General features: G+C 50.4%; 1 protein-coding gene across 1 annotated transcript in view; it reads left to right on the plus strand.

The window, feature by feature from the left end:
- The window catches only part of DUSP4 (dual specificity phosphatase 4), a 13,886-nt gene extending 1,675 nt beyond the window's left edge, over positions 1-12,211 (plus strand). Inside the window, 3 exon segments of the mRNA XM_008049345.2 lie at positions 9,001-9,146; positions 10,435-10,654; positions 11,261-12,211. Coding sequence (XP_008047536.1) covers positions 9,001-9,146; positions 10,435-10,654; positions 11,261-11,646 — 752 coding nt within the window. The 3' untranslated portion in view covers positions 11,647-12,211.
- Positions 12,212-12,566: the final 355 nt, after the last annotated feature.

Genomic DNA, 12,566 nt, shown 5'->3' on the forward strand with positions numbered 1-12,566 from the left:
TCCCGACCTGTCCGCCCCGGAGGAAGGGAGCTGGAGGGGCGGAAACCTCTCCCCACCGCCCCCTCCAAAAAGCACAACAGAACTGCTCAGCGCGGGCGAGCCGGGTTCGCCCCTGCGAACAGCGGGGGGCTTTGTTCTCGCAGTTGTTTCCTGCCCAATTGACCTGTCAGCTGCCGGGGAAATGCTGCTGTTGACCTTTGGGTGAACTGCTAAGGCGATTTTGCTGATTTTTCTTTCTCTTTCCATGAGGGCCGCCCTTTGCACCTCAGTTGAGCCCAGCCCCCCCCTTCTGCCCAACGCGCTTTAAGGGAAAGTGCCGGGAAGGAGCTTGTCCCGGAAGGCCGGGCCGCCGAGCGGGTGCTGGGGAAAGGCTGGTCCTGCTTGGACCACCAGGATAGGCGTCCGCGCCTTTGTTTGAGCCTTCGGGCGTGGAGGGAGAGAAGAGTGATTGATTCCTCTGGGACGCAAGCCCCTCGGAGTGGCCGGAGCGGGCCGGGTGGTTCCCGCGGCGCGCTGGCCTCGGGTCTCCCCTGATGGAGAGCGCGGGCGCACACTTCTCCGCGGGCCTCGAGACCCAGGACCCCCGAGGACGCAGCAGGGCTGGGGCTGGGCTCTGGCTCACGTGGAGTCTGGGCTTGTTTTGTTGTGCTTTCCTTCCTGGAAGAAATCCGGAGGGGACTGCCCTGGAGCGGCAGCTACGGGACCGGGCCCGGGCCCTTGGGCTTCCGGGGGCGCAGACGCTTAGGCCCCGCTCCGGGGGTGGGAAACGTTATTTTGTAAGGTTTACCTCTCGGGTTCAGGGCACCTCCCTGTCCCTCCCGAATCCCATCCGGAGAAGCTGGGAGCCAAATCGGTTCTGAGAGCCACCCCGCGCCAGAGATGAAGGGCCAGGCAAATGACTGGGTGAGGACAGGCAACCTCCGGGGGAAATGGCGGTTCCTTGGGGGTGGCGAGGTGCCCGGACAACGGAAAAGAAGTCCTCGAAGGGCTGTTTCTTCCTGAAACCTGCGCTGCCTCTTGAGTGCACCAAAGCCACCTGGGAGGACCACCTCCTGCGTCTCACAGTGGACATCCTCTGAGGTGGAGGGTGTCTAGGTCTGGGTCTCAGGCTTAGCCCATCTTAAAGAACAGTCCCCATTCAGCCCCCAGTAGCCAGAAGATTAGCCGCATCCTCACCAGCAAAGAGAACCTGCCCTGGGAAGCAAGCCCCCTGGAATTCACAGAGGTGGGAGAATCTTCCAGCTTGTTCCATAGTGGTGGTGAAGACTTGCAGGTTAACCGGGCCGAATCAGTTTAGCTTAGCTGATTTTGATATATGTGCTAAGCAGAGGCCATCTTTAACCCAGCTCCTCCTCTTCCTCCTCTTCCTCCTCTTTGCCCACTAATGAAAAGGCATCTCTAGAGAGGGCGGAAAGGAGTCAGTGTCTGCGCCTACAGCCCTGCTGGAAGGTTGCTGTAAAAGGCAAGGAGTCTCCTACGTTTCTAGAGACAAACCTGTGTCCAGAAGCCAGTGCGCAGTTGAGGAACTCTGGTTTCATGGGAGGGGCTATTGGGTAGTGACCTAAAGGGGGGAATATTGAGAAGCCAAGGAAGAAAAAACCCCTTAGATTATCTTTAGTAGGTACCTGAATTGATGAAGGGTTGAGTAATTTGGTTCCCACTGGAGTTATTCATTTTATTTTCCAGCAAGGGAAGGAGAACATTGTGTCTCATTTTGTGTGTGCTGGTGCGGTGAGTAAAAGAGGGCAGGACAGGAAGCACTGGAAGGCCTGGTCATGGGTGTCTGCCATCCTTGGGGGGTGGAGGGAGTAAAAACAACGGGATATTTTCAGAAATGATTGCTTTCCAGCCAAAACAATCTAATTCCACTAATGAATTGCACTTAAAAATCCAGTTTTCTGTTTCTGCCACATTGAAAGGCAATTGTTTATTCCACGCAGGTAGTTAAATGATTCCACAAGTGAAAATTCAGACAGGAGCAAACTTTACTTAATAAAAGTACTGCCTAGCCTTTGTTTTCTGATAGTACCCATGTTTTGCTAAAAGCAATAACTAAAATTGTACAGTATTTTCCATCTTGTTGCTGATAAAAGATGCTCATTGAGGTAATTTTATTTCAGCTCATTTAATTTAAGACAGGGATTCAATAAGGTGTTTTTAGGGTCAGTTTAGAAATTTCAGCTTTTCGGATTTTGATCACAGTATACTTCCCCTTGAAATCCCTTTCTCCTTCATAAATCCTTGGATTAGAGTTTTAGACTTTCCTGGTCATTAGAGAAAGACAAAAAGAGCATTTTCTTATCCTAATAGAACTCATTCTTTACTTCCCCCCCCCAAATAACAAATTCGTCTATTAGGCAAAAAAGATTTTAGATATAAGAGCATTATCTTCCTTTCCTCCTTTCTAAATTCACTTCAGCTTATGCCTTTTTTCTGTTCTTATTGAATCCCTGTTTTAAAAGCTTGGAGCTTGGAGTTGCTTGAAAAGTTGGGAGGATTGCCAGATAGTTCAGGTTCTCCCTCCAGGTTGGAATTCACTGGGTGGGTGCACTGGAGAGCTTCTGGTCATCAATATATAGTACCCAATAGCCCCAGGCCTGACCATACAGCCTCTGCTGCTACCTTTTTTGTAGAATACATCCACTAAGACCAACAACGATTGGTGGAGGGTACTAGCAGCCCTGGCAACTCTGGTGGCAGCCCTCTCTCTCTGTTTGCTTTCTCTGCTATCTCTGTCTTTATCTCTTGTCCCCCAGGAGACCAGAGACATCAAACAGCATAGCCCTGGGGGATGCCAAGGCTGTCTACCTTTTGTCTTCAAAGGGACAATGACTCACTTTTTTGCTTGCAGTTATAGTGTCCATGACAACCAAGGACTGAGAGTGTTTGAATTACTCAATGGTAGACCTTAAAGATAATTTCCAACCCTTATTGTAATTCACTGAATACAACAAATGGAGCAGACACTACGTTTGGCATCATTTAAAGTGGATGTTTCCCACCAACAAAAGTAGCTGAAGATGGGGACATTGGTATAAATTGACTGATGGTTAAAGAAGACCATCACAACTTCCTTGGGCTTGTCCTGGTTGTTACAGGAGAGGTGGGCTGCACCCACCAACATGAGCTGCTTCCAAGACTGAGGGAGAGAGAAAGGGTGGTCATTTTAAGTAGCCAAGAAATTCCTTGAGAAAATCAGATCATCTGAAACCAGAGAGCGGAATTCCTTACTGGGAGCCAGTGCTGGGCTAACAAAGAGGAAACATGACAGGAAGATAAGTTCAGTCCAACGGAAGCCATTTTGCTGAACATAGCAGATTGTCCAGAATGGCCAGGAGAGACTGCAGTCCACATCTCAGCCCCAGCATGGCATTCAGTGTCAGCCAGCTGGCAGGAAGGTGCGGGTTTCTCTGTGTGCAGAGTCCAAAGGTGAGAAGTCCACTTAGGTAGATTCAATGCTGCTCAGCCTTTAGATGGGTGCTTACTAAGTCAGCACTCACTAAAGTGAAATTCCCAAAGGCAAATGACCTTCATACACCCTCAGGCTTTCTTGATGGGCAGATCCATGAGTCAGTTCTATGAGAGGGCAATGGGGATCTCTTTTGAGATCCATGACCACAGTCATCACCAGAAGGCAGTCTTCCCCACCACAGCTCCCATTAAGAGTCCTGTTATGGTGATATTATCAGCACTGCCTCAACTTGCCCTTTGTGAAGCACTCTTACTTGCATTCTTCCCTGTTCCTGTAGAGGCGGGGTGGGTGCACTGGAGAGCTTCTGGTCATCAATTTCACTCAGCGTTGCAAATTGCCTCCCTGTGAGAATGTGTGTGAGGAAAAAGAAGCACATGCAGTTGAACTCTAGAAAGATTTATTTCTCAAGTAAGTCATGTGAAAATTATATTCTCATTTTTCTTCTAGACTTTCAAGTTTTACAATTCAGATGAGAAAACGAGAGACTTAAGAATAGGAAATATATTCTTAACTAAGGACATGGAAAAACAGGTTAAAATTAGTAAGAATTCTGTTATGAAATTACATTCAATAGAATGTAATTCATAGACATGTTCGATACATTCGATTCATATATTCAATAGAACATAAAAAAAGAGTCAAAATGCATGTCTGTTAATGAAATTTTATTCAGAAGATACAAATGCAGATTGTAGGTACCTGCTGCTTTGGACCTGACAAAACTGACTAGCAAATAAGTAGATCCTGCATATTTAAAATCACAGAACATCGGGATTTAGCGATTACGACAGTCTGAAATCCTTACATTTTGAGGGTGAGAAAAAAGGAGGGCTTAGGAGGGAATGTACTTGCCCAAGTTCCCACAGCTGGAGCTGAGACTTGCACCCAGATCTGTCTCTGCTTGTTCCCCCTGCACTCCTGCTGAGGGCATGGAATACGGCTCAGGCCCTTTGTAGATGGTGGGAAGAAGCTTTCCTTTTCATGAATTTTGGATAAAACTTGGTGATCTTTCCCCCCTGAGTTGGAGTCCCACTCCGTCACCCAGGCTGGAGTTCAGTGGCACACTCACAGCCACTGCAGCTTCGACCTGCTGGGCTCCGGCAATCCTTCTGCTTCAGCCTTCCAAGTAACTGGAACTACAGTTGTACGCTACCACGCCTGGCTAATTTTATGTGATTTATTGTTGAGACGAGGTCTCACCAAGTTGCCCAGGCTGATCTTGAACACCCAGGCTCAGACAAACCCGTAACCTTGGCCTCCCAAAGTACTGGGATTACAGGTTGAGCCACTGTGCCCAGCCAAAACTTGGTGATCTAATTCTAGCTCTTAGCAAAAGAGCTGTGGCTATGTATGCTAGTGGCACAGATCTGGGGATGGGTAGGAGGGACTGAGGGGAACATGTCTTAGCGTTGTCTTTTTTTGATCCCGTCCACTGTAAGAAATACATTTAAATTTACACTGTGACCCAGGAGAGGGATATGCATGTGTGTGTATATATGTGTATGTGTGTGTGTGTGTGTGTGTGTATCTGAAACAAAAGTTCCACCAAATGTGATACCCTCTTCAGCATGGAGTTAGGAAACCACTGGGTAGAGGCAGTTTTGGTGAGATATCAGCAGATTGGTTCAGATCAGTTCTGTGTGGTGAGAAGTCTGTCTTTCCTTGATGAAATCTGCAGGCAATGATGTCTCTGAGACGTTAGATGGCTGGCTTTGAGGCTACCAGGCAGAGTGCCGGCCCTGTCCTGACCTATGGGGCAGGTAGTGTCTCTGAGAAGTTAGACAGCTGGCTTTGAGGCCACCAGGCTGAGTGCCCACCCTGTCCCCACCTGTAGGGGACCACACAGACAGGTTCCTTGGCTGCCCTGCACCTCAGTTTTTTAATCCTGTAAAATGGGTCTCATCATGTGTCCCACAGGGGTTGGTTGGATACAGGACTGGAAAGAGCCTGGCACGTAGTAAGCATTCCGTCTTCACTGTGGCTATGCTTTTAATTCACATAGATGGGACACCCAGACACAACTTTCTGGGGTGTGGACTTGATTGGCTTCTTCCATCCAGTGGATACACACTAACTTGCATACATCCCCCTGCACGACCTTGACCATGTCCTCCAGGCCCCCAGCACATACTGTTCTCATTCACGGTCCTGATCTGAGCGCAGCTCATGGGTCCATCAGAAGGAACTTTGTGTTGCTTCTTGTGACAACCAGCCACAGACCCCCAAAGCTAGCAGCAGTTCAGGAGACAGAAATTCTGTCATGGCTGCCAGTGTCAGGGACCAGAACCTTCCGGTGCTTCTGTCCCATGAGCTAATCTGCTTCTGTTCACATTGTTCCTTTCTGCTTGTTCTTTAAAGCTCCTCCAGTGGAAACTGACTTTTCAGTACTAGTTTTTCTGCTCCATTCCAGTGCTGTCTTTTCTAGATAGTTACTGTCTCTTACGATCAGCCTGGGAGAGACAATAGATGGCCCCCATGCCTGGTGTAGCCTGTCCTCTACCACCTGGGACACCTGGGTCCTGCCCATGCAGCCATTTGCCCTCCTCCCCCCAATCACCATCCCTTGGTCACAGCAACTTCAAGTCCCTCTGAGCCAGCGTGGCTGGCCATACCTGGGGAGGGGAGGTGAAACCGGGAATGTGCTACCTGCCCTTTATCTGTCTTACCTGCCAGGTCTCCAGCCCAGGAAAGCAGGATGTCAATAGCCTGGCACGTTGCCAGCACTACTCAGCCCCCTTGTTCTTCTTGGGTCTTTGAGGATCTCTGGCGAGGGCACCCCTGACTATAGGCACAGAGAAGGGAAGCCTTCAGGATGTGTTTCCTCGATGACAAGCACAGAGCCCTGGCTGCTACAATCAGTCCTCGAAGGACTCTGTGCAGGGGGCTTTCCATCACCTCTTACAGACCAGGAGGCTCGGAGAGGGTTGACAGGTGTGGATTCAGCCCAACTGCAAAGCCTGCACCCTCTCCAGAATGTCACTCTGGTGTCCTGGTCTGGACCCACTCAGCAATGGGAAGAACATTCTCCACTCTAGGATCCTTCTGCTTCTGCAGCCCCAGGGGCGCTCTGCTCTGTGACCTTGGTCCCTGCCCTGGTGCTCCTGGACCTGATCATTCACTTTTGGGTGGGGATCGACTTGTCTGCTTGAGTGGTGAGTCTTGGCTGGACAGCACTCACACCTTAGATTTCTTTTTTAAATGTGTTGTCATCTGTCAAATGATGTATCAGATACAAGCGTCATTTTGTTTAAACATTGTCAAATTCTGTAGATGTACAGAGTAACAAGTGACGGCTTTTGGCACAGGTGTAAACCGCAGTTTGTTGGCCAGTCCATTTCCCCTTCCATTTTCTCTCCAAAGGGGGTCACTGACCGACGTGCCCCATGGCTGAGGCCCATGGGAGGCTTCAGCTACAGACAGACATTTGCTGCCTCCTCTTCCTCCATTCTCCAATCACTGCATTTTGGGGAGCCTTATAAGGAAAGAGGAAGGAGGGAATGGTCCTGTGATGAGACGGGCACCCAGGCCACTGGCTCCTCTGAGGTTGTCAGCACCGGCCGCCAGCAGGTTTTCCATCCAGGGAGGCTGGTCACTATGACTCAGCAGGAACAAGGGCCTGTGACCAGAGAGCCATATATATCCTGAGGGGAGGGAGCAGAGGGAGATAGAGAAGCCTCTGGTCAGAGAGGAAAAAATGTGTGCCCTGTTTCTGTAAGCCTTCTGATGTGGCAGAGAGGCCTTTTCCTTCCTCTCAGAAGCGGTAGGAAGTTCTTAGGGTTGGGATCTGGGGCGAGTGACTGAGAACCGTCACATGCCTGCACACTGGAAGACTGCCTTGAATGGCTCTAGGGGACAGTGTGGCCCCATATCACAGTCATAAAGACTGGAGAGAGCCGGGCTCGGTGGCTCAGCCTGTAATCCCGCGCCTTGGGAGGCTGAGGTGAGTGGATTGCCTGAGCCCGCAGGTTTGAGACCCGCCTGGGCAACTTGGCGAGACCTCATTTCTACAATAAATCAAAAACTTAGCCAGGTGTGGTAGCACGTGCCTGTAGTTCGGGCTACTTGGAAGGCTGAGGCGGAAGGATCGCCGGAGCCCAGCAGGTCGAGGCTGCGGTGGCCGGGAGCGGCCACTGCACTCCAGTCTGGGCGACAGAGCGAGACTCCAGCTCAAAAAAAAAGACTGGAGAGGTAGCTGCATCTGGCACCCTCCGCCAATATGTCATGTTAGTCGGGCCCGTTAGAATGGTGGTACCTCAACATGCAGGCCCTACTGAATCAGTATAATCCATTGCGGGTCCTACAGAGACTGCAAAATATAAATCAAACAGGGTCCAACATTAACTGCACTTTAGACCGGAAGTTGGTGGCGAAGTCCCATAAAAGCATAAGAAAGTCAGCCATGGGGCTTGAGCGTTTTTCTTCTCAGAGGCGCCCCCTGCCAGCCTGTCCCTGCTCCCCTTCCCCAATTACCAGTTAAACTCCCTCTGGCCCAGATAAGTTGTTTGTTTATGTATTTATTATTGAAAAGTTCTCCTTTGGCTGGACTTGGTGGCTCAGCCTGTAATCTCAGCACTTTGGGAGGCCAAGGCGAAAGGATTGCCTGAGCCCACGGGTTCGAGACCAGCCCTGGCAACTTGGCAAGACCTCGTCTCTACAATAAAAAATCAAAAAATTAGCCGGTCATTGTAGCGTGCTCCTGTAGTTCCGGCTACTTGGAAGGCTGAGGCGAAAGGAACGCCAGAGTCCAGTAGGTCGAGGCTGGGGTAGCCATGAGTGTGCCACTGCACTCCAACCTGGGCGACAGAGTGATACTCCACCTCAAAAAAAAAAAAAAAAAGTTCTCCCTTCTCCGGAAGATGTTTCTACCGATAACCAATCCAGAGCTTACCACTACTCTTAGGCCAGGAAATCCTCTCTTGCTCCAAACCTGTATGTAGCAAGAGGGATTTAGTTAGATTTAAGCCGGTTTCCTCTTGTTCTGGCTCCTTGTCGATGAAACAGCTGTTCACGGGCCCGTGCAGTTGGCATCTGTTCCTCTTTGAGATTCAAAAGATTTCGGGCCAGAGTCATTTTTTCCCCGTCTTTCTCACATCAGAAAACCTCTCCAAAAGAAGGACTGGGATTGGGGGTGGCAGTTGACTCCAGTTCTTTTGTGCCCGCGGAAGCCCATAGTGGCTGTTACCTCTTCCAAGCTTTGTCATCTCCCTGAGGATCTAAGGAAAGAGTCCCTCCTGCACACCTCCCACACCCTTCTTTGTGTATCTTCCTGTCTTATCCTGGTTTTGCCCATTAAGCTTTCCTGAAGTCTGCAGCATCCTTTCAGCCTTGATGCCAGACTCTGTGTCTCTGGAAATGGTCATTAGCCATGGTCATTATCTCTAGGCCCATGGCGCCACCCAGTGGTCAATACAGAGCCCAACCACACCCACCTTCCCAGTAGCTCTCCTGAGTTTGGTAGGAATCAAGTTCTTTCTGACTTCCTGTTGGCACAGTGATCCTGTTAACCTGAACTTTTTTCTCCTTCACAGGTGGCTATGAGAGGTTTTCCTCCGAGTACCCAGAGTTCTGTTCCAAAACCAAGGCCCTCGCAGCCATCCCGCCCCCGGTGCCCCCCAGCGCTACGGAGTCCTTGGACCTGGGCTGCAGCTCCTGTGGGACCCCACTGCATGACCAGGTAGACTCCAAGCACAGAGCTCGTGGGTGGGGGCAGGGTAGGGGCACAAGGCAGACCTTCTTTTCAGAGTTCTGAGGGTTTTTTTTTTAAGGCTTTAAATGCAGTGCCTCAGTTTGGGGGGAATATGGTGAACCCTGAGTGTTTCATAGGATATTAGGTAGGGCCCATTTATTCCTCGGAATTCTTCCGCATGTTTTTCTTATTACCTTCCCTTAAGAAAAAAGCATAAAAACACAACTCCCTGGCTTGGCCTCTAGAGTGAGGTGCAGACAAGTGGAGAGACCTCTTGAAGCCCGGAGTGACCTGCTGTAGAGGAAGCTGAGGACATCCTCTCTGAAAGGGCAGACTATGGAATGTATCCAGGTCTCCGACAATCAGGCTGCCCCCATGACTAGCCAAATAGACATAGATTCTCACCCACACTCCCTCTAAGAAAACCAGTTTGAGCTGCTGCATTTCTTACAAGTCCACCCCCTCCAGTCCTTTCCATTAAATGGATACTGCTCTCCAAATCTCTTGTCATTAGTTTGAGCCAGCATTGCCTCATTTTGCCAGGATCCCTTCTCTTGTCTGTGAGACTAAAGGGCACGTGTATTTTTTTTTAATGTTTTTATTTTTATTTTTTAGAGTCAAGGTCTTGCTCTGTCATCCAGGCTGGAATGCAGTGATGTGATCATAGCTCACTGCAGCCTCAAACCCCTGGCCTTACATGATCCTCCCATCTCAGCTCCCTGAGTACCTGGGACTAAAGGTGTGCTCTGCCACACCCAGCTAATTTATATTATTTGTAGAGATGGAGTCTGGTTGTGTTGTTCAGGTTGATCTCATATTCCTGGGCTCAATCAGTCCTTTCACCTCAACCTCCCAAAATGCTGGGACGTCTTGCTTGAGCCACTACACCTGGCTGGCATCTGTTTTTGATGTGTCCCATGAAGACATATCCAACCAAATAAGCACCTAAGCCACACAACAGATGGCTTGATAATGGGCAGGTGTGACCTCTCAGTGTCACAGATGTCACCTCAAAACCAGCATCTTCCTGCCATGTCATTTGTCATGAGGGAGGTGGGCTGCAGGGGCTTTACTTGCCCTGGCTTCTCTGCCCATGCACAGAGAGCAGACTGGAGAAGTCCATTGCCCATCCTGGAGCTCTGGGAGGTGAGGGGGAGCCTGGGAGAGCTGTGCCGGGACAGGCTTCCCACCTCCTTGTGCCGAGCAACTCAGCCCTTGGCCAGTTCACTGTACATTCATGCTGTTTGGGGGCCTTTGTTTCCCCTTTCTGGTGCAGGGGGGTCCTGTGGAGATCCTTCCCTTCCTCTACCTCGGCAGTGCCTATCATGCTGCCCGGAGAGACATGCTGGACACCCTGGGGATCACAGCCCTGTTGAATGTCTCCTCGGACTGCCCAAATCACTTTGAAGGACACTATCAGTACAAGTGCATCCCAGTGGAAGACAACCACAAGGCCGACATCAGCTCCTGGTTCATGGAAGCCATTGAGTACATCGGTAGGCTGGCCCTGACCTTGGGGTTCTGGGTCCGAGGGCCAGTGGGGAAGAAGAGGGGGAACCACTGGTAACACATGTGTTGGAGATAGACTTCATTCAGGGGTGTCCATTTCCCCCTTCGTCAACGGAAGGCTTGCTGTTCAATATTGGGAGTGGGAAGATAAACCTTCACCCATCCCTGGCTTATAGAGCCAACAACCTTTACCCTGCATGGCTCCCGATGTCTAGGTGGCAAGACATTTTGGATGGGAAGGAAGACACATGGAGCTTTGCATCGTTTTGTTTCTGCAGAGGGAAATCCTTGAACAGAGCTGACAGGATTTAGCAGGCTGTAGCACGTGCATTTTCTCTAAGCTATGTGCCTGCCTGTTTCCCTAAGCGCATGCGTGTTTTCCCTAAGCGCAACACTTTTGTTTGGTTAAATCTCACAAAGACCCCAGAATGGGGGGAATTCTAGAGCCCTTCCCACGTGGGCTTTCTTCCCAGTCTACCGTGGCTAGTCCTTCCGGGAGCCTCCCGTCCTTCTAGCACTGGCTGATGCCCCGGGGGGGGGGTGGGGACGAGGGTTGCCCGGACGAACACTGACTTGTCCGCTCTCTGCCCCAGATGCGGTGAAGGACTGCCGCGGGCGGGTGCTGGTGCACTGCCAGGCGGGCATCTCCCGCTCGGCCACCATCTGCCTGGCCTACCTGATGATGAAGAAGCGGGTGAGGCTGGAGGAGGCCTTTGAGTTCGTCAAGCAGCGCCGGAGCATCATCTCTCCTAACTTCAGCTTCATGGGGCAGCTGCTGCAGTTCGAGTCCCAGGTGCTGGCCACGTCCTGCGCCGCGGAGGCCGCCAGCCCCTCCGGGCCCCTGCGGGAGCGGGGCAAGGCCCCTGCCACCCCCACCTCGCAGTTTGTGTTCAGCTTCCCAGTCTCGGTGGGCGTGCACTCGGCCCCTAGCAGCCTGCCCTACCTGCACAGCCCCATCACCACCTCCCCCAGCTGCTAGGGCCGCCCTGGGGACCTCCGAAACCAGAGTTGGCTCCCAGCAAGGGTTGGGCAGGACTGACCAGCTGGGAGCAGGTGACCAAGCTCCTTCCCCATCCATTTCTTCTTGGCCAACCACGGGGCCAGCCAGAACGGCAATAAGGACTCTGAATACATATTACAATCAAACAAACGCAACACTCCAACCTAGAGCAATAACGGTTGCTACAGCGGCCAGGGAAGACCTTGGTTTGGTTTATGTGTCAGTTTTACTTTTCAGATAGGAATTTCTTACCTCATTTTTTTAAGCAGTAAGGCTTGAAGTTATGAAACCCACAGATCCTGGTAAATGTGCCCAACCAGTTTTGTTAAGGGGGGAGGGGAATAAGAAGATGACAAGTTTCCCAGAAGTGCCTGGTTCTGTGTGCTTGTCCCTGTATTGTTGTTGTTGTAGTTACAGGAATTTTGTTTTTTCAAAAGAAATCTTCGAGGACATGGTTTTCACTTCTGAGTCACCAACAGGTGAATAATTATGCTTCATAATAAATAAAAGTATTTATTAAGAATTTCTTGAGAGTGCGTAAGTATAAGGAGTCTAGTGACAGTGAGTTTAGAACATATTTATGTTAATGTCAAACAGCCGAGCACAATAGCATGCAGACATCGTCAAAGCAGTTAGGAAGTCAGTGGTGTCTTGTAGGTATGTACAAGGTAGCATGGGGATCAACTTGCATTTGTTGCCACTGAGAAGCAGGCAGGGTGGGTGGGAGGAGGAAAAAAGGATTGCATTTGAATTGCCTTTTTTGTTGTTGTTGTTGCCCAGGCTGGTCTTGATTTCCTGGCCCCAAATGATCCTCCCTCCTTAACCTCCCAAGTAGCTGGAACTATAGGCACATACCACTGTGACCAACTTGAATTGCTTTTTAAGCTGGTTCCTGGGCA

Source organism: Carlito syrichta, unplaced genomic scaffold (assembly GCF_000164805.1).
Source record: "Carlito syrichta isolate Samal-C Ts95f unplaced genomic scaffold, Tarsius_syrichta-2.0.1 Scaffold132473, whole genome shotgun sequence".
Taxonomy (NCBI): Eukaryota; Metazoa; Chordata; class Mammalia; order Primates; family Tarsiidae; genus Carlito; species Carlito syrichta.